The sequence below is a fragment of the Meleagris gallopavo genome, chromosome 4 (assembly GCF_000146605.3).
Source record: "Meleagris gallopavo isolate NT-WF06-2002-E0010 breed Aviagen turkey brand Nicholas breeding stock chromosome 4, Turkey_5.1, whole genome shotgun sequence".
NCBI classification, from domain to species: domain Eukaryota; kingdom Metazoa; phylum Chordata; class Aves; order Galliformes; family Phasianidae; genus Meleagris; species Meleagris gallopavo.
In genome coordinates this window covers 58,588,298-58,609,350 of record NC_015014.2, presented here as the reverse complement: position 1 = coordinate 58,609,350, position 21,053 = coordinate 58,588,298, and the positions used below count along the sequence as shown (strand labels likewise).

General features: G+C 37.5%; 1 protein-coding gene across 1 annotated transcript in view; it reads left to right on the top strand.

Annotated features, from left to right (window-relative positions):
• Window positions 1-20,982, top strand: part of STX18 (syntaxin 18) — a 28,610-nt gene extending 7,628 nt beyond the window's left edge. Inside the window, exons 2-10 of the mRNA XM_019614974.2 lie at window positions 1,567-1,682; window positions 3,046-3,123; window positions 3,235-3,301; window positions 6,738-6,853; window positions 11,161-11,249; window positions 16,694-16,752; window positions 17,107-17,176; window positions 17,757-17,837; window positions 19,496-20,982. Of these exons, the coding sequence (XP_019470519.1) occupies window positions 1,574-1,682; window positions 3,046-3,123; window positions 3,235-3,301; window positions 6,738-6,853; window positions 11,161-11,249; window positions 16,694-16,752; window positions 17,107-17,176; window positions 17,757-17,837; window positions 19,496-19,591 (765 nt within the window). The 5' untranslated portion in view covers window positions 1,567-1,573 and the 3' untranslated portion in view covers window positions 19,592-20,982. The remainder of the gene's footprint in view (window positions 1-1,566; window positions 1,683-3,045; window positions 3,124-3,234; window positions 3,302-6,737; window positions 6,854-11,160; window positions 11,250-16,693; window positions 16,753-17,106; window positions 17,177-17,756; window positions 17,838-19,495) is intronic.
• Window positions 20,983-21,053: the final 71 nt, after the last annotated feature.

Below are 21,053 nucleotides of genomic sequence, written 5' to 3'. Positions count from 1 at the left end.
ATAGAGTATTTAGAGTAGTTTTAATCAGAAGGGAAAACTGGATTTGTCTGACAAATAGGTGGCAGTTTTGGAAACAAACAGAGGAAAACAGTGAATATTACTTCTAATTAGTTGGTCTTTCTGTTTGCTGGCTGATTTGTGTATTAGCTGCCACTTACTGATTTTTTCAAGCCAGATGGACTAAGCATTGCCTTTTTCGTATGCAACCAATTGTGCAGGATGAGAATGAAGATCTTTTGATATAACACTGAGGGTAATTAGAGTTAGCCTAAAAATTTGTGGAGGAGATCTGGGATAAGCACTGTTAGTACAGGAAGGAATTGATGGTACGGCACATAATGGGAGAGGATAGTGGAGAGAGGTGGGGTGGCATGAGTTGGTTGGAGGCATTTCTGTGGCAGGAATTGCAGCAGACTGGCATTGTTGCATTGAAGCATGAGGCATCTGTAGGGTGTAAGGCTTAATTTGGCAAGTGAAAATCTTCACTTGTTTAATTGCATTAATATAGTTGTGTTATTCATATCTTGGACAAGTGGGAAATTTTTCACATATAAAAATCTAAGTTAAAATAGATTTATTCATTTAGGTTTTCTTGCCTGTTTAAAGACATAAAACAGGCAGTGATGACTGAATGGTCAACGGGCCCAAGATAAACATCGGGTAACATGCTGTAGCACAGTTTTCACATCCTATCAACTGAATGGGCATTAAAGTACCTCTGTATAGTATGGTTTTCTGGTGTTTATGTACAGAGTATTAGTATTTTACTGACAGGAAAGAACAAAAAGTCTTTCAAATGTATTGAAGTAAACCTCCAAATATTCTGGAACCATATAACATTTGAACAGAAAGCTCTACCTCAAACTTGCTGGTATTTTTTGGCCTTTTGAGATTGGCCTCCATTTCTACTAATGTAGTAGCATAAGAATATACTAACCCTACTAGAAAATATTAAATGTATAATGGATCAACTAAAAAAGAAATAAACAATATGGACAGGTTTTAATAAGTCTTTTAGTCTACTTGATATAAAAAAGTATGTTATTTTCTGGTGTTCTTCTGTACTATGATTTGAATTCACACATTTCATAATTCAACTATTTTACTTTAAAAATGAAGCTCAGCATTTAGGAAATAAAAATATACATAAGTGAAATAAGTTACAAACTGTTACACTTTTTTCAGTATTTGAGCTATTCCTCTATTCTGCTTGTTTTCTTTATATTTAAAAGTGAATTATGCACAGTTAGAGAAGTATTTATATTCTGGTTGTATTTTCTCCTTACTTGCTCGGTGTTGGATAATATAGGAGAATATAGGATATATTGTTATTCCTACATCTTTTACCACTCCAAACAAATGTTCTAAAAAAACCTTCCAGCTCTATAGAATTGATGGATGTTGTACTTTTTACTCATACAAATAATTTATATCTCCTTGTTCTGTGAAAATTAGTGTTGCAAAAAGACTTTTTGTGGAGATGGCGAATGGGAAGAAGATCCCAAATGTATACTTGTAGGTGTTATGTTGGGAATTTCATAAATCACAGTTTGTCTTGTTTCTCAGCCATATTATGTCTGAATATGGGAGGATGACAGATACCGAGCGTGATCAGATAGATCAAGATGCTCAGATATTTATGAGGACGTGTGCAGATGCCATTCATCAGCTAAGAACAGAAGGTAAGCTGAGCAACTTCTAAATGTTCTTTCTTAGTTATTGGTTAAGGCTAATATGGGAATGAATATTGCATGGCATTGTGAGTTCTGGAATGCTTTTGTAAAGAGACTGGTAAAGTCTCAGTCCTCTTTTGTTTCATCTTTATAATCCCATTGACTGAGTAGAACCATGACTGATTCTTTCAAGTAAATGAAAGGATAAGCCAGAGCATAGAATTTTATTTGTTCTTGTACAGTAATTAACAAGTGTGGTGTGTTTTGTTTTTAAATAAAAATGATAGTCTTACTTATTTAGTTGTAATTTAGCACTATGGCATAGAGGACTAAGCCAAAGCTCTTTCTATAGTGCCCACCTGTAACATTTCACAGGGATACTCTTTCCAAGTTTGTGATATTTAAGTCACTGTGTGAAATGGAGTAACATCCATATTATTACATTAACTCTTCAAAAATTTTCAACAATTATGGACATTTTCTTGAGTTGTTGAGTGTAGGTCTTATAATTTTGAACTCAAGTAAAAAACAAACCAAAAAAAACCCCAACAAAACAAATTAATATTTCTTAATATAATATTTTAATTGTAAAACGTTGTAAATTTTCTGTAAATGTGTATAATACACAAATGTATCAAAATACATAATTTTCATTTTGAGAAGTATTAACAATTTTACTTCTCTGAATGGGAATACCATAGCACAGAGTCCTGGTAACGTAACATCAGGTTGACAGTTTGTCAATTATTTGTATGAAGTAATACTTTTACAACACTGTTTCATGAAAGTTGAGGAAAGAAGTTCTGTTTTCCATTTTCGGGTTGTCTTTTTGTATGTTTGTATTCTAGCAGCATTCTAAAGATTTTCAGTTTTGGGATGCCATCTTGCAACATTATTCAGAATCACTGAAAGTCATGGAGTAAGTCATGGAAATTTCATAGTGTCAAAATAGCAAATATTTGAATTGAAAGAATGCTAGGCACAATCCCAAAGATGTCCACATAGTCTGTACTCTGGAGAATTTAAAATGTCAGGAGTTCAGCATGTTAAGTGAGTGAAGTCTCTAGACCTGTTCTGCAGTACTTAGCTTGATGACATCTGTTCTTGTTTAGAAACTTTATGGAGATAATGACTCAGCAGCATATATAAAAATAACAAGCATTATGTGACACAAGTTGGTTTGAGGTTTTACTTTCTTGTAATAATTTACTTGTTTACCGAACCTATGCTTAAATGTAGCAATGTTGAAAATAGTTATGTGTAATTTGTATAAAATGTTAGTAAGCTCTTGTGTATGAACTGAAAATGCAGACTTTTGTGCAATTCAATAACCAGTTAAAAGATCATGTTGTATCTTTCTTTTGCATTTCAGCACACAAGGACGTCCAGTCTGCTCAGGTGAAGGAGCACAGAACAGCTGTCTTAGACTTCATTGAAGATTACTTAAAAAGTGTGTAGTGTTTCTTCTGCAGTAGTGAGTGGTTAAAAACGAATGAGTGTATTTTCCTAGGAAGAAGTCATGCTCTCCTTACCTGAAGTTTTTTATTGATCTCTCAAACAGGAGTGTGTAAGCTGTATTCAGAACAAAGAGCCATCCGAGTTAAGCGAGTGATAGATAAGAAGAGACTGTGAGTAGTGAGCTCTCATTGTCAAATATAAACAAAACAGATTAACCCGTGCCTTTCAGTTTGCATGACATTCAGCAAAATCTCTATTCATGTTTAGATTCTAAGGAGATTGTCTTAGATGGAAATCTTTAGCTGGATGAGGAACTCTTTCTATCAACAGTTCCAGGACTCTCTTGTACTTCTTGTGTGTAATGTTAATTCTTTAAATGGCAGAACAACAAAACAACGTTGTGTGCTATTCTTATTTGTATGTGATTAAAGCACCAAGTTAGTAGAAAGTGGGAGAATAAACCTACTGGACATTTAAAAATATTTTGTTGTATTTGTAAATTTCCCATTAAGCAATACTTTATGTAAAATAGTTTAGAATGAAATTCTGCACATTGCTATTGTCTTATGTTATTTAGAATACCCATCTGCTTTGGTGCAAGAAATATTCATTTCTCTCCTTCTCTCTCCCATTCTTCTATTTTGTTCCCCTTCCTTAGACCATTGTTTTTCTGCTAAAGCAAGATATTATGTTTTGAATGAATTCTCCTTCAGATAGCAAGGTTTCATGGCAGATGGATAATTGCTTAAAATCAGACTCTTGTTTGTAATTTCTGAATTGAACCAAATTGCGTCTGCTTTTGTCCTCATGCCTCAGACTGCTAACCTGGAGGTAGAAATGTGTGGGAGAAGTAGCTAAAGATGATGTGCTTGCAGGCTCTCCACTCCAAATGTTGAAAAACCATACCTTTAAGGGAGTGTTTTTTTTTGTTTTGTTTTTGTTTTTTGTATATTTAGTCTATCAGTTACTATGTTGAAATTAGAGAGATGTTTTGAGAAGTCCGTAAGTACATTTTACTCAGAGTGATTCAGCATGATTAAACGCAATTGGATTCACTTATGTATGTCTTCCTGAGACAGAAATAGAAGTACAAATCAAAAACCAGCAAGCAAAATATGCCAGACCAGTTCTGAAATTTGGTAGATAGTGATGAGAGAAAATTAAGATAGGAGTTACAGAAATGCTGAGAGCCTATAACCTCGTGGAAAAAGGAGCCATACAGAAACATACTGTGTGATGTTCGTGTGCAAAAACACCTAACCTTACTGGTATTCTTCATTGTAAGGAATTTTAGAGAAAGTTAGCATGGTTTCTCTTCTATATATAATTAGCTAATAAATATCAACTGCTTTGTTCTATTTTTATTGTTGTTTCCATGTTAAATTCAAGGTCCGGGATTTTTTAGGTGACTAACCAGGCAAAACAAGTCAATCTGATTTGTACAGTGAAAAAGAGCTATGCCAGAAGTTAGGAGATCATTTAATTAATAGAGTAATAAGGCATTAAGAAATAGCCCAGAAGATGCAGCCCTTTTCTGTAATGCTGGAGAGTACTTCCTTGCCTCTTCTGTAAGGGCATAAGAATTGAAAACCAGACGTTGGCCAGGTGGGGTCTGTGTGCATTGCAGATGTGATATAATGGCCTAATTGTCATTTAGATTAAAAATTAATTTAAATAAATCACAGGGAATAAATCAATCTTTGTGATGACTTGAAGAAAACTCCTTTCTTCATGTGATTTCAACTAGTTGATTTGTAATTTCCCCTATGATTTCAGCAGGCATTTTATGTGATAATATCTTCCATCACTTCAACTATTTCAAGTAGTGCTTTCCAGATGTTTTGTTCATTTTTAATTGAAAACTTCGTAGATTATTATACTGTGGAAAATAAGGACAACAAATAATGAAGGAATGCATTTATTTAGAAGTAAATTAATCTTAGTGCAGATCTTACATATGCTTATTAGACAGTTCTGAGATGTTTGCAGTAAAAATACACTTTGTCATGTTTACTTTTACATAGCTGAACATCCTAAGCTCTTTAGCAAGTGGCTGGAGTGTTACTGTTTTCTTACATAAGTTGCCCTTTTTGATGGCCTTACATTTTTTGCTTAAAAAATTCTGCCAAATTACATAGGGATGGTTCCCCAAAGTGAAATGCTGGGAAATAGAAACACAGTCAGCTTTTACTATAAATGTACCTGGTTTGGATTTTCAGTTTGTATGTTTATTGGTATCCAAATTTATATTTCACTTCAAATATTTTTCCATTATAATTTCTTGTGAATTATGTCTGGAGTTGCTAAAATCAGCTTGATTTGATTGTATCTTGAATTAATGTTTTTATAGTATCAGAATTATAATTTGAATGGCATGGACACCCAGAGAAGTTTTTTGATTTCTTCCTCAGTATTCAGCAAACTTGAGTGAGGAGAGATGAGAAATTCTTCTGTGTGAAATGGCCAGAAATCAGACTTGCAGAGTTTTTAGAACTGATAAACGCATCCTGTTATTTTCTCCTTGTTTAAATAACGTAGTCAGCCAGTGATGACTAATACATGATACTGTTTTTCTCAGAATTTTCTGAGTTAGAATTTAGATGCAATACAAAGGAGGAAGGACACAAAACGCAACACCTTCTGTTGAGCAGCAGGAGAAGACTGTAGATCATAATGAGATTAACTGTTGATTATATTTGAGAGGGGAGGAAGTGATGAAGGTGGCACAGCAGGTGATGCAGCACGTTATTTCTTGGTGGTTTTCTGTTGTTGTTCTTTAGCTTCTCCATCAGCATAATTGCTAAGCATTTAACCATCTACTAGGGAGATACAGAATTCATTGTAGACAACAGTAGACCATGAAGGTTTACTAGAAAAAACAGTATTTAGCCACTCATTTTAGACTTCATGGTGCCATGGTGAAAAATCCTTGACAAGTACAGAAGTACTGACATAAGTACTGAATATGCTTCTCATTTTTCGTTGGTTTTGTATTGAAATTTTATATAGCAGGGACTTCAGTGGAATGTGTATCTGATCATTACATACAGTTTTCTTTGCTTCTAAATGGTCTGTTGTGTCTCTTGGCAGACAAGGTAAGGATCGCTCTCATCCTGGTTAAACTATTCCTTACAGCCAGTTAAATAAAATAAACTTGTTTCAGGAAAGAGCTATTTCCCTTACTTTTTCCTCATGATAATTTAAAATATAAAGTAAACTGTTAAATGGTACTTGAAAGAATTAACTGGGTGAGATGGCTATTTTTTAGTAAAAAAAATTCAGTGTGACAAAAATATTATATGCTCTAATATAATAGATTTTTTGAAAGGAAGTTTAACAGAATGCCTGGTTTTCATGCTGTGGCCTTCAAAATTCTTCTCAACTCTGAATGTGATGTGTATTGTTCAAGATTACATGCTTTCTTTGCTTTTGTAACAGTATTTCAGTGAAGGTTGCAAGTACATTTTGTATATCTAGACTGGGAAATCTTCATTATGAAGTCTGCAAAAGCAGGCTGAAGTGTGATGAATTTAAGTAATGTGTGTTTTTTTCTTAGTTTAGAGATGCAGTTGCACTCAATTAAATTGCAGGCTCTTGTGCTTGTAGGTCCAAACTTGAACCTGAGCAGAGCAATGTGTCCAAATCAGCTCTTTCTCCTGAAAAATGTTCACAGAATTCTTTAGATGAGTCTGAAGAAAAACTTTCTGCAGAGGAAAATAAAGGTAAGAATAAAACAGCTACAGGCCTATTCCTGTAATTTGCACTTTTGTTTTCTTCTTCCCTGAGTTGATTGGGCTTTTGAGAAGCACACTGTGGGAGTGAGGAAGCAGTCTTAAGCTTTTGATGTTCTTCCAACCAGCTAAAAAAGTCCTGCTGGATTTCCTTATTCCCTCAATAAACTCTGTGTGAACTCTCCTTTTTATTTATTTTTTCACTATCTTTTCAGTTCTGAGATCTGCTTCATTTTCCAGATCCCTGACTGATGGCAAGGAATTGGAAAGTAGCTCAGTGACTTCGCAGTAGTTTTTAGATTTTAAGCACAGAGACCTTGAGATAGGCACGTCTGCAGTAGCAACACAAAGGTAGAATATGCTCTTAAAGGGGTCTTTATGGCTGGCCAGGCACAGCCTTGAATTTCTTTGCTGGAAGGGTTGCTCTTTCAGTAGGCAGGAAATAGCTACATGTCTAAAGCAGCATCTCTGTCCTCGCAGTCACTTCAGCTGCTGGTATTGACAGAACTCAGTAATTTCTTAGTGGCTGCTTCTGAGGTTGTGTGTGTAAGTTTCCTCTCAGGCACTTCTCAGGATGGCCCCCTGGTCCGTTCTGGGCTGTGCACACTTGCAGAACTTTATTGCAGAGTGCCCTTCTGAGTGCTACCGCTGTGCAGGTAATTCCAGGTTTCATACCTGGAGAGAAATCTTGTTTCCACAATCCTGGAGCTATTTTCTCTGGCTTGATTTGTCCTGCTGGTACTGTCTAGAGGAGTCTGAGGTACGGTGTGATTACAGCATGAAAATTACGTTTGGAGGGAAACAGAAACTGTGGCAAGTAAGGCATTGCATTAGGATAATCCTTCATCAGGATAGGAAAAAGTGCACCAAATGGCCATATTACTCTGCTAATCTGTTGTTTCTTTTCTGTTTTTTATGAAGAGTGAAGTTTCTCTGAGAAGTGACTTGTAGGTCACACAAAGGATGGATTCATGTGAAGGGGGTACTCCATTTCTGAATGAAGGCTCATTCGTATTGAATTTCCTCACAACATACGAACTGTTTCTTTTTTGATATGGTATTGCTTATCTTTCTAACCAGTTTGTAGTGCAGTCCCATTGATACACGTTGGGTTTTTTTCTCCTCTCTGGAGGCTGAATTTACCGTAAGAAGGTTTTGATGAGGTGTCATTTCTAGTGCTTTTAGCACATTTTTATAGCATGTCTTAAGAGATGCAGCACACAGGCACATGGATGAGTTTCACCTTAACACGTTATCAGTATGTCGCAGCTGTGAGTTCGTACCAACAGAAAAGGAACAGCACAGTAACAACTGCAGAGCTCAGTGCTTTCCCTGTTGCTGAACGTCTCCACAGTCTCTGAAAGCACTGTGCAAAGCATCGCTGCTCAGAAATCTGTGCCACACTGTGGGAAGCAATGTTCTGTGGTTGCTTTGGACACAGCAAACCACTGTAATAAACAGAACTTAAGCTTAGTTTATTACATGTTTTGTTTACTCCAGTTTTAGTTCTTACTAGTTTATGCTGTAGTTAAAGGCAATGCTGACCAGTCTTAGATGAAACTAGAAAAGTTGTATATCAACAGAAATCTGCCTGAAATGGACTGTAAGTGCACGCAATGTGCATTTTGTAGCTCCTGTTCATAGCAGTCAGCCTTGTGGCTTCACTGGTAGGTCTGTGGCAATTACATGAATGAGGTGATTAACGGACAAACAGCTCTGTTCAAATCTTACTGACTTTGATTTTTCTACTCGTTAAAAAGTAAATACACTGGGAAAATGTTTGTGTGCAGAAATAAGCCATTTCCTCAGGATATTGGTGGTTTAGAACATTATGGTCATTCGTATCTCTGAAATATTGGTCATCAGAATGCTTGGGTTCCTTGTTTACATGTCCCAACAGTAAAGATAGCTCCTCTGGGAGAGGTCGTGGTCCTGTCCTTAATTTTAAAATTATGATGAAAAGCTGAGTGTCTTCCTTGGAGTGCCAGGGCACCAGTTGGGTTTTGTCTGATGTTTTGGCAGGTATAAACCAAAATGTGATACTTTTGAGACAAAGCATGTAATTACATTGGGGTTATGCTGGGCATGCCTTTGTGGTAGGAGAATTGTCTCTCTGGAGATACGCTCTGCTGGCAGTATTTGTTTGCATATTACAAATCTGATGTTTCAGTTATAGAAATAAAAGTAAATAATGAGTAGCTTTTGAACTGGTCCACTGTCTTAGCAGCTGTCTTCCCTCAGCGTGGAGAAGGGTTCATCTTTATTACTATTTGATCTTCAGTTTATATCTCCATTATTAATTAACTACATCTATTTCAGCAAGTGAAACGCAGTTAGCTCTTTTTTGTCTGGATTTTGCTGGATGAATTGTAGAAAAGCATTGATGTCAGCTCCATGAAAGCTGCAGAACACCTTTCAAAATGACCAGAAACATACCATGGTGACAGAATGCAGCTCTGGGGAGATGTCTTTCTCACTTACCTCTTACTTGGGTATTTACATATTAGCGATCACATTGGATACAGGTGCTGTTTTTTTAACAGGGCTGACAGTGCCTGAAAGTAATTGGTTCCTCTGGGAAACAGGAATATAACTTATTTCTTAGCTCTGTAAACTAATTATCTTCTCTTCTTTGAATCCAATAAATTTTGATATTTGTTTACCTAATCTATATTTTTAAATTATAAGTTTTGTGTCTCTGTGGAATAGATTGAAAATACTGATGATGCCCAGTGGAAAACATCGGATTGAATCCTTTCTCTACAAATGTTTAGAAATGCTCTTGTTTTTCTTCTTTATTACTTGTAAGAAAGAACAGGTATTTTATTTAGAGACTGTATCCTTCATTTGTAACATTCTTACTGGTTTGGTTTTTGGGAATCAGAACGTCCAGCAATGCTCTCTTACAAAATGTATTTTTCAAAAGTTTTTGCAAATATTCAGATGAAGGATTAAAGGGGAAAATTTCTTCTTATAATACTTTTAACATATTTTACATAAATAGGACTACTCCATTCAGGGCTTCTCAAGAGAACTAGTGATCTGAATGATAATCAATATTGCTTATACCATAGGAAAAAAAAAAGTATTAAACGTTTAAAAACCCACAGCAGAACAAATGACAGGACTTGTAAATGCCTTAAAAACAAACAAAACCCAGGAAAACCAATGAACCCCCCCAAAAGCTGGAGAAAAGTAGAATAAATAGAAAGCCTGAAAGCTATGAAGAAGTGAAAACTAAATCTTACTGTATTTTAATGTGCAACTTGTAACTGATAAGTTAAAGGAAGTTCAAATTTGAATTCATTTGTGTTTGGTGCAAATCTCTGTTTTGGGTTTTGTAAAAATGCCTCTGAGGGAAGGAGGCCTTCTCAAGGTTGCAGTGTTACTGTCAGTTTAAACCAGTGTTAGAGCAGCTTCAGAAGCAGTAGGTTCTTGTAAAGTTCCTTTTTGTTCCCATTCTAACTTCCTTGTCTATAATTAGAGGTATATAATTAAGCCTAAAAATAAATCTTCTAGAAGGGAATATCCTAGAAATAGCCATTGAAGATGTTTTATGCCCAACTCCTGCTAAGATTTATGCAGATGATTAGCTTTAATCAAAAGGAAAGTGTTGGTGAAATCAGTGGAGCAGCTCTGATGTGTAGGGGTTATTTTGTGGGTTCAGAACTGACTCTGTTACATGGAGGAAGGCCCTTTGCCCAGAGTGCTGTGGGATTTGCCCTGTAAAATGCAGTCTTAGCAGTATGTGGAAGCCAGATTTCTCTTGTCAGCTTAGCTCAAAATGTCTTTGAGAGTCTGTTTTTACATTTGAAGAATGAGGAGCTGGTGGTTCTGTCAAATCTCATTGGAAGATAGTAGCTCTGCATATAGGCTGTCATTTTGAAAATTGTTTTAGAATCATAGAATGGCTTAGGTTGGAGGAGACCTTAAAGATTATCTAGTTCCAATTCCCTGCTGGGCAGGGACCCCCTGGTTTTGTTCTCCTACATTCAGATGCTATGGTATATTCTGCCCTATTAAGTCTCAGTCCATTGTGAGTTGTTTTACATCTCTTAGTATCAGTATTTTATTCCAACTCCTCGTAGTCCAGAAATTCTCATGTATGTGTACACCTCTGCCCTAGTTTAAAAGTTAAAGGCCGTTGATGTAATTTTGTGCTATAACTGTATGCTCAATCTCAGTTAATGAGAAATGCTATCTAACGGTTTTATCAGAGCTCAGAAATAATGAAAAATGCTTATTGCTTCACTGCTCACTGTCCCGCGTTGTCTCAAACTGTGGTGGTTCTGTTACAGACAGGAATCTGCCTGACACTCAATCTAACCTTGGGCTATGGGGGGATGGTAAAGGTGAAGATGAGCTGTCACCTGAAGAAATACAAATGGCAAGTATGCACTTAGTTTCATTGTCCATTTTGTTGTGCTTCCTGCTGTGTTCCTATGTGCTAAGAAAGTTCAGAGTTACACAAGTTCATTTACAGCTTTCATTTAATGCAGAGCAATGCCATGACAAGATGCACGTTTTGTACACAGATTCCTGGTTCTTCTAGTAGCCAGTAATACTTGAAATTGCTATGAAATACTTTCATGCAGCCATGCCATTTTCATGGAATCATAGGATCACCAAGATTGGAAAACATCCAAGGTCATCCAGTCCAACTGTCCACCTACTTCCAATATTTTCCCACTAACCAAGTCCCTTAGTACCACATCTCCAAATTTCTTGAACACCTCTAGGAATGGTGACTCCACCACTTCCCTGGGCAGCCTGTTCCAGTGCCTGACCACTTTTTTGGAGAGGAAGATTTTCCTAATAGCCAACCTGAACCTCCTCTGGTGCATTGCGAAGCCATTCCCTCTGGTTCTATTGCTAGTTATGTGAGAGAAGAGACTAACCCCTACCTCACCATAACCTCCCTTCAGGTGGTTATAGAAAATAAGGTCTCCCCTGAGTCTCCTCCTCTCCAGACTGAACAATCCCAGCTCCCTCAACCTCTTCTCATAAGATGTGTGCTCCAGACCCCTCACAGCTTCGTGTGGGGCCCTTCTCTGACCATTCTCCAGGGCCTCAATGTCTTTCTTGTAGTGAGGAGCCCAAAAATGAACGTAAACTCAAGGTGAGGCCTCACCAGAGCTGAATACATGGGGGTGATCACCTCACAGATCCAAGTAGAAGCGTCCTTTGAAATGAAAAATGTTTTAGAAATTAGAAGTTTTATTTGCTTTCTTAGGAAACAGTAGAAGTCAAAGCAACATCAGGAATGAGCAGTAAAGATTTTGTGAGTAGCCCTTTTTGACTTAGACTACTTCTAGAAGACAAATAGTTATTTTTCATTTTGTTCCTGTTTGTTAGGTTTATCAAAATCAGAGTGACTTTATTAGAAAGAATAGCTATAAGCTTTCCATCGCAACAGAATCTCATTGATTTCACCTTTTCTGCATGTCTCCCATTATCAGCTGCTTTATGTATGGGTTTAATCCATTTCTGTTTGTGATTGAACTGATAGGCTACTACATCCAACATACAGGTGATTGCTGGCAGCCTATCTGTTACTTTTTGACATTCCTGTAATTGTAATGCATGCATTGCATTGTTTCCATAAAGAAGCAAAGCTTCTTTATAAGTAGCCTTTGGGTGACCAGTTTTCAAAATGCTGAGCTGCAGTGCAGGGTTGCTGCAGTATGAAAACCTGAAGCTCCCTTGGCAGTGACTGGGATGCTGCCAAGCAAAATTGTGCATCACTTCCCATCTCGGATGAGTAAGTCGCACGAAATTGCGGTTTATCCAAGAGAGCAGGTTGCTCTTGATGCTATCACATTGTTCTTGAAAACATGTTTGAAATCAGAAGGTTTAGTCCTGCTTTCTGTTTTCTTTTTGAGCAGGATTTGTTGGATATAGCTGTTGTTCTGTGCTTGCACACAGTGTTATTAACCTCCAGGGGATCAGGAGGAAACAGCATCAGAGGCACCAGCTCTGAAGGGGCATACTAAAAACTGACTACTAAGTGCTGGATTGCTTTTTTTTTTTTAGGCTTCTCTATAGTAAGTTTTAAATGTGTTACATCTCTTGCCGTGTTTCTTCAGGAATGAATGCATTTCTTTTTTATGGAATCCATTTGTACATTTTAGAGTAAAGCCTCAGATATTTCATGACTTAGAAGAGTTTTCTGAGCCTGTGAGTTTGTTCTGTTATCCCATGAAGAAAAATTAAGCATCTTCAAATGCTGATTTTTGCCCATCTGAGATTTATTTTCTCTCTGGAATAAGTTCTCTTTATTGCCTCGTGTAGTAGAACAATCCGAATCTGAAGTAAGACAAAAAACCATGTTGGTAGTTTAATACTCTGAAGGATTTCCAGGCTCCTGAATCTCCAGTCCTGAGCTGCTTATTGTGAGGCATTTGTCTGGCTATTCCTGGGGGAGAGCCATCAGACAAAGTATCCATTATTATTCTTGTCCTTTTAGACCTCTCTCATGCCATATTTTTATTATTATATACTCTGAAAAAAATTGTAGTTTCTGTGATTCTTCTAGCACTCTTGTGAAGCAATACAGGCTTGCTTTTTACCTCTGCTAAAACTTAATAAGCATCAGTTACTTCCACATTATATCTTTGAAGGAAGTATGTTTATTATGACATAAAAAAGGAGTCTGGATTCATGGTAGTGTTAATGGAGACATTTGCTCTTTCTTCACCAGTTAGTTGCCATGTGGGAAGTGAGCTGCTTATTTCTGGTTATAGCAAATGACCCCAGCGAAGGTAATTTCTTGTCAGGTCATTCTTTATGGTTGGATTGGATTGCATATATTGGGGTTGTTGAGCTGGAAACTGAAGGTTTTATCTATGTATGTTTGCACAATGGGTTTTCCAAGGTGAACTTTGCTACTCTTGTGTTGATGCTGAAATCTGAGCAAGCCATTGGTCTGCTCTATAGACCTACAGTGTTTGCTGATTATTTTTTTTTTTTCTTTTAATTATTTTTAAAATTTTTTAGGGTTAGAGAACAGATATTGACAGAGTCTATGGATGTGTGCTGTGACAGCTCCACAGCAACACTGCCTTCAGTGCCTTTCCAAGGAAAATTATAGCTGAGAGTTGGACTTGATTACTAGAAATCGGGTACTGTGTAATGGACTTTAATGTCACTGGAGCTATATTCTGATTTTCATGACAGTTTGGGTCCAAGATGTAAATATTGGTATAACTTGTAAATAATTCAAGTACTTCAAAGTAATATGAAATACTTACTGATAAATAGGACTTTTAGTGCAGGAATTAGGAGGTCTTTACAAAAACTTAATGAACTAGCACAGCTTCAGGAATTTGTGCCACTGCAAGGACGCTTAATTATCTTTCCTCTGCACTATGTTTATTATGATAGAGAAGTTAAGTTTCTACTTTCCAATGTTTGATTTGTGAAGAGCGGACCAATTCAAGTTATAAAAAAATAAATCTAGCAGTCTTCAGGAGAGGGCAGGTTATGGTGTAGAACCTGCTGTGTGGTTTCAAATTGGAATGCATTGTGTCAGATTATACCTTTAAAAAAAAAAAAAAATTCCCAGTTGTGGCTCCATGGGCTTTCCTACAGGTAAAAGAACAAAATAAAGCCCAATTGGATGATAGCAGGAGTTTGTCGTTATTTTAACTTGAGTAGAGGTCTCTACATCATTCAAAGCAGTGGCAAGCTGTTGTATGATTTGCACAGTAAATTTCAATTTATAACTGAATACCTGAATGTTCTCATAGTTTTATGAACAGTTTAAAAAGCAGTTCATGCCAGTGGAAGATTTTATCAAAGGGTTTTTTTTTGTTGTTTTTGTTTTTAATAGAACTTTCTTAATTGGATTTGTGCTGTTTGTAAGGGGTTAAAAACATTCACTCTTTCTTTAATATTTGCCTTCTGAATTAGTTATTATCTCAGTTTTGCTCAGACAACAGCATGGGGATATTTTGATGCTCAATATGTGTGCAGAAATACTTATTTCTTACAGAAATCAGGAAAACAATTACAGCTTATTGGCTCTGCTCCATTCCTCCATGTCCATGCAGTCGACTCAGTGCTAAACTGCATGGATTTATTCCACTGCTTTGTTCTGAGGTGGCTCCCTTAAAATCTGAGACACATCAGAGTGAACATAAAGGAGTTCAGTGACAGAAAACTTCTAACCATGTGCTGTGTATTGGGCAATTATGGTTTAACACATGCTTGTAGACAGAGACACTGCAGCTTAGTTCCTGCTATCCACACTCCCTTGGTTCAGCTGTGCCAGGCAGCTGCTGTGGTGGGCTTCATTTTACTAATTCAGCAGCATCACCTGGTTTTCTTGCAAGCTGAAGTGTTGGGCATCAGCTCCAATGGTGAGCAGGTCCTACTGCACACACTGCAGACCCAGTCTGACTTGTGAGCAGGGCCGCTTTGCTGACAACTCACTGCTCTGTCCCAGAAAGGACACCCAAACCAGGCTATCCTCCTCTCAGCCACCTTGCTGTGCTGATTCTGTTAATGAAATTGGAACTTGATTGAATTACACCAAAATCCCAAAGCTAGTTCAAACTAAGTAGATTAACAGCAGTAGAATTGGGCTTGCTGTCTTGCATAGATTCTTAGGGATTTTAATCCTGTTTTCTGGTATTGGGGCTGCTGTGTATATCACTCAGGATGTGGAAGTGAAGCTTCTTAGAGCGCATACTAGGTAAGAATTTCAGGGTAGGCTTGTCCTGCATCCTGCTTCTGTGTAACTACAGAGACCGGTCTGTCTTAGTTTGTGAGAAATGTACAAAGACCTGGGAATCCTCGCTGTTCCTGAGGCTCTGGCTATGTAGAATGAATTGGCAGAAAACCTCGATTCACTCTCCCCACCCCCCCCTCCCAAACTGGGCTGGTCACCCCTTCCACAGGAAGCATCCTGTTGTTCCTGATGGCAGGAACCTGTGGCAGGAGCAGGCTGCAGGAACCTCTGAAGGCGTGTTGCTGTATCCTGTGCCCGCAGAAGAGGCAGCAGCACAGCTCCTCTGAAGCTTGAACAGCTCTGCTGGAAGGGCTGCAGGACCAAACTCATGTAGGCACCTGGAGAACTCCACCTCACAGTGCCCTGTCCTAAAAGCTGTCCTTACAGTGTTGTTTCCGACTAACTCCACTATCACGCGTTGTGTCTCAGCTGTATTCTAACAGCGTGTATTGTGTTGCAGCAGATTGTGTCATTGTACTTGTTCCATAATGAATCCCAATTGATCTGACACTGAAGTACATCGGGAAAATCAAAGCTTGTTTTCCTGCATAAAGTCTACTTAGCACGGCATTTTTCAAATACAAGCATGAGAGTGTATTTAAGTGTTTCACTAATTACTTGGGAGTTTTAAGTGAGAGAGGTTGGCTGGGATAACTGAAGTGAGGCCAAAGCATTTGTAAAGTATGAAGTATCAGATGGCAAAATGCTTCATAGTGTAGTGAAATCTAAAAGCTGTAATTTCATGCCAGGGGTAGTACATGAGTGAGATGAATGATGGTGTAAAGACAGAGCACCACATGCTATGAAAGCTTTCCCTACTCAAACGTCTAAAATAAAAAAGACAAGTTGAAGGCAGTACATTTTCCTTAGTGCAGAACTCTTGTGCCAACTGCAGGTTAATTTGGGGTCTGGTTCATAACAGTGAGAAGCATTACATTACAGTGCTTGACAACGGATGTGCAGGATTATATTGGTAACTTAGGCTGATGGTGGTAATTCTGGAAGAGCTTTGTGAAGGGTGGGTGGGGATGGGGCTGGAGAAAGTCCATTGGGTCCAGGCATGTGAGCTCTGATGAGACTGACTGTTTCCTTTCTTCCAGTTTGAACAGGAGAACCAGAGGCTGGTTGGTGAAATGAATAACCTGTTTGATGAAGTCAGGTATGGTTTTCCTGTTCCTTGGACAGATAACTGCTGTAACCAGGATAACATCCATGCACTGTGATTGCTGTGGGACACTGTGCTGCAGGGGGTTACCTGTATGGATTTACATGTCATGTTCTCTCACAGTGTCAAGACAGGTTCCTAAGTATACATTAAAGTTACTCAAAATAGTACTGGTTAAATGTGGAAGGTTTACATTCTATCTCAGTTAAGTTGTAAAAGATGCAGAGTGAGCTGTCTGTTGCAGATACAGTGCTAGGGGAGGTGCTTATCTGGCTGGAGAATCTAAACCTGAGGCAGTGAGAAATTCTTGTGTGAGCTTCTAACGGAGTATTTCTTTTCTTTGCCAAGGCAAATTGAAGGAAAAGTGGTAGAAATTTCCAGATTACAAGAGATATTCACTGAGAAAGTCTTGCAACAGGTTAGTAAAACTTGATGTTACTGTAGCAAATACTGCTTTAAGGTTTTCCTGGGTGTATTTTGCTCTTGGTTCTATGAAAGATTTAAACACAAGCTTAATGGTTTTTTGACATAAATGTGAAGGGAAAGTTTTTTTTTTTTTTTAGGGTTTTCTTTTTAAACCAAAATCCAGAATGGTAACCACTACTGTTACATACTGGTGCATACTGGAAATGGAAAAATGCAATGTGTTAGACTGATCTCTCTGTCTGAAAATTAGTGCTCTGTCGAGTGTGTAATGTAACAGCAGATTTCTGTCAGTTCCAGAGGAACTGTCAAAAACCAGACAGCTTAGATTTGATTGCAGGTAAGCAGGGGACTTTCTATTGATCTTGGTGGCCTCAGTTCAGACTCATAAAGACGCAGATGATTAAAAAATTACAGCTTAATTACTTCTGTGCCTTTGCATCGCTGAAGGCAGCATAAATGAAGCTGCAATGTTAATAAGATCAGATTTTATTTTGAATTCTTCTTTCCAGAACCTTACTGGTGTTTTTTTCCTAAGCTTTGTCAGTGTTTCTTATTTTTATTATTCTTAACAGGAAACTGATATTGACAATATCCATCAATTAGTTGTGGGTGCAACAGAGAATATCAAGGAAGGCAATGAAGACATAAGAGAGGTGATGTCTCTAAATGTTTCTGAATTGACTTCTTTCTCCTACATTTCAGTTTTGCCCAAGTGTTACTCTAACAAGCTGTACACACAACACGTTTAGTGTGTAACGTGGTATTGGGATGTGATTTTTGAAAAGCTGAGAAGAAAAGTAGCTAAAGTAGTTTGTGCTGCTAACCATGACTGAGTAACTGAAGGGGCAGCAGAAATCTGCTTGGCGTTACTCTGCTTTGAAACAAAGGTCTCCCTGCGTGCATTTAAGCACCTTTGAAGTTTGTGTGTCCTTTTGTTTTCCAGTTCCTTTAGCTTAAAAAAAAACAAAACAAAACAAAAACCCTGGGCCTAAAAGACAATGCTGGGACTGTTGAAACTGGAGTTCAACATTAAGCATTATCAGAGGTCTCCTTACCATGCTGACCACATCTCGCATGTGCCTAGTAAACAACTCTGTCCCATTGTCCTACTGATGAGAATGAGATGATTTATTCAGGAACTGAGACTTCAGTAAAAACAGTTCCTGAATTGGGCTCTGGAGTAAATAGCTCAGTTTCCTGTTCCCTTTTTTTTTTTTTTTTTTTCCTATCTCATGAAAGCACACAGAATACGTAGTTAAAGGATGCGTTACCCACTTCTCAGCTAGTCTGAAACATGCATTAAAAATATGTTAGCAAGCATGACTTAGCTACTTAAAACTTCTGACTGGAGAACTTGTTTCCACATTTCTTAGCTTCTTCAAGCAGCTTCTTCCACTTCTAGTATCCTTTTCAGTGGCTGTCCATAAGGTGTGATGGTATGGCATGTGGTGGGGAAGATGGGAGGGATTTTTCAATTGTGGTGGTGTGTTTTTATTTTCTTTTTTAAAACTAAAATAAATAGATTTACTAATGTTTAGCATATAGTTACTGTGCTATTAAATTGTGATTAAGTTCCTGACTTCAGGTAGGGCACTTGGAGGCCACAGAGATGGCAATGGATTGTCCAAGTGTTTATGGTCAAAGATACCAATTCACAGCATGGCATCGACTTATTTTTGTAGGTAGAACCAAGTTTCTCAAACCACACTGAGAAACAGTAGAGAAAGGTCATACACAAAACATTTCTATTACTGTTTTATCACATGAAAAATTCTGTACTGTGCAAAGATCAGAAAAGAGAAAACAGGTCTCAGTGATCTGCCAGCCTAAATTTTCAGAAGGAAGACTCTAGGAAAAATTTACTATGTCTTGTTTAGTTGATCTTTGCTCTGCTTGCTTTGAGACTGAAACCCAGCCTTTGCCTTTGCAAACAGCTGTTATCAGACTTTGGTGTTAGGCATTTGTTTGTTTTTCAATTGAAGAATTCATTAGAGAATTTCACTTTCAGAACTTAAAATTAACATCTAAGCATGTACATTTTGATTTAGTTCTTTGTTTTGGCTGTATTTCTATCGTGTGCAATCTGAATGTTGTTTTTTCTTTTTGAATCACCACCTTTAAGACTCAGAGAGAAACTGTGGTAAACTTAGAGAAGTATAACCAACCTGAGTGTTACCCACCTGAAATCAATGGCAAGCTTTGTTCTTGCAGTACATAATGAAACCACTGACAGTCATCTTGGGCTGCCTTTGTGGAAATATGTACTGTGCCTTTACCAGTGATGGTAACCAAGATAACCTTTTCCTCACAGGCAATCAAAAACAACGCTGGATTTAGAGTCTGGATCCTTTTTTTCCTGGTGATGTGTTCATTCTCCTTGCTTTTCCTGGACTGGTATGATAATTAATTAAAAATACCATGTTGTCTACATGCTTGGTAAAATCTCACGGCTCTTTTTTCTTCTATTGAATGGAGTTTATGGTATACCTGTATACTTTATGCATTTTTTTTTCATACTGCTATGATGGAAATATTTTCTCACAGCTAAGCACAACCATATGTCCCTCAAGGCAGAGAGAGGGTAGCATTCATTTTAAATCCCTTTATCAGATCTGAAACCAGACTTAATCCTGCACACTTAAACCTCTGAAAGAACTCCTAAGAAAGCTGCAAGCTGGAGCACAGCTAAAGGGAAAATTTAAAAAAAGAAGAAAGTTTTACCATTGTCAGACTCACCCACATCTCTGCTTTAAATCCAGCTCCCAGTGCACAGAACAGAGCGAGAGAACTGTTGCTGTGTGCAAAAGCATCTACACTGTCTCAGGCTTTTATTTAATCATACTACTTCAGTACACAGTGATCATTTTGCAGATGTATTATGACCTCTACTTCTAATCCTTGGAAACTATTTTGTCATGTTGATTTAATAATAATTTTAAAAGTCAGCTACAGAGCTTTACTTTGGGGTGCAAAGAGAGAAAGCAATGCAGCCAACCAGACTGCAGAAACAGATGGTCTGAGGTGCTGGAACAATGCCAAAGGATAGACAGTATTAAAGTCAAACCCTTCGAAGTACTGAACTTGGGAGCAATTTGTTATCTACAGTTAGTTTGGGGACTTTCTTTAGTTAAGAATCAGTAAACTTCATCCTGTTATATCAGAGGAAAAACTCCTTTGGCTCTTGAATGCAGAGCAATCGCTGTCTCTTAGATTGTACAGCTCCATGTTTTGTGATGTTTGTTGTCATGAGAGAAGTAAGGTTTCTCATCAGTACTTACGCGTTAAAGCTGGCCTTAGTGTGCTAAATTTAAAAGGAGGAGGATGTACTGGGGATCATTTCTATGTAGGACAGTCCCGGGGAAGAGAACTTTCCCTCTTGTAACATCTGAATGGCTTCTGTAACTGTGGTGATCAAGAACTGTTTTGTTAACTCCCTTCTGACATACATATGCCTGTAAGTTTGATATGCAACGAGCAAATCATTCTTTACGGAGTGAAAATGTCACAAGTTACATTCAATAAAGTATAAGCCAACTAGAAAATGCAAATGGGGTAATTTTGAAAATCTGAACATAAGTCTGTAGTTTTTAAATGCAAAGTAACATTTGGCACATAACTTAATGCTTTTAAGCATTCCACCTACAATGACTTAAAAATCCTTTTATGAATATTACTGTGTAATGCATACTTCATATCAAATTAAGTAATAATGGCTCTTTTTACTGTACTGCTAAAAGAAAGGCTGTTGATAATGTGATTCTACTGGAGAAAAATAAAAGCAGAGCTGACAGTGTTCCACTCCGCATCCTGATGTTTTTCCTTCGTTTTTGTATAGTCTCTAAAACCAAGGGAATTTTTGACATGTCCAC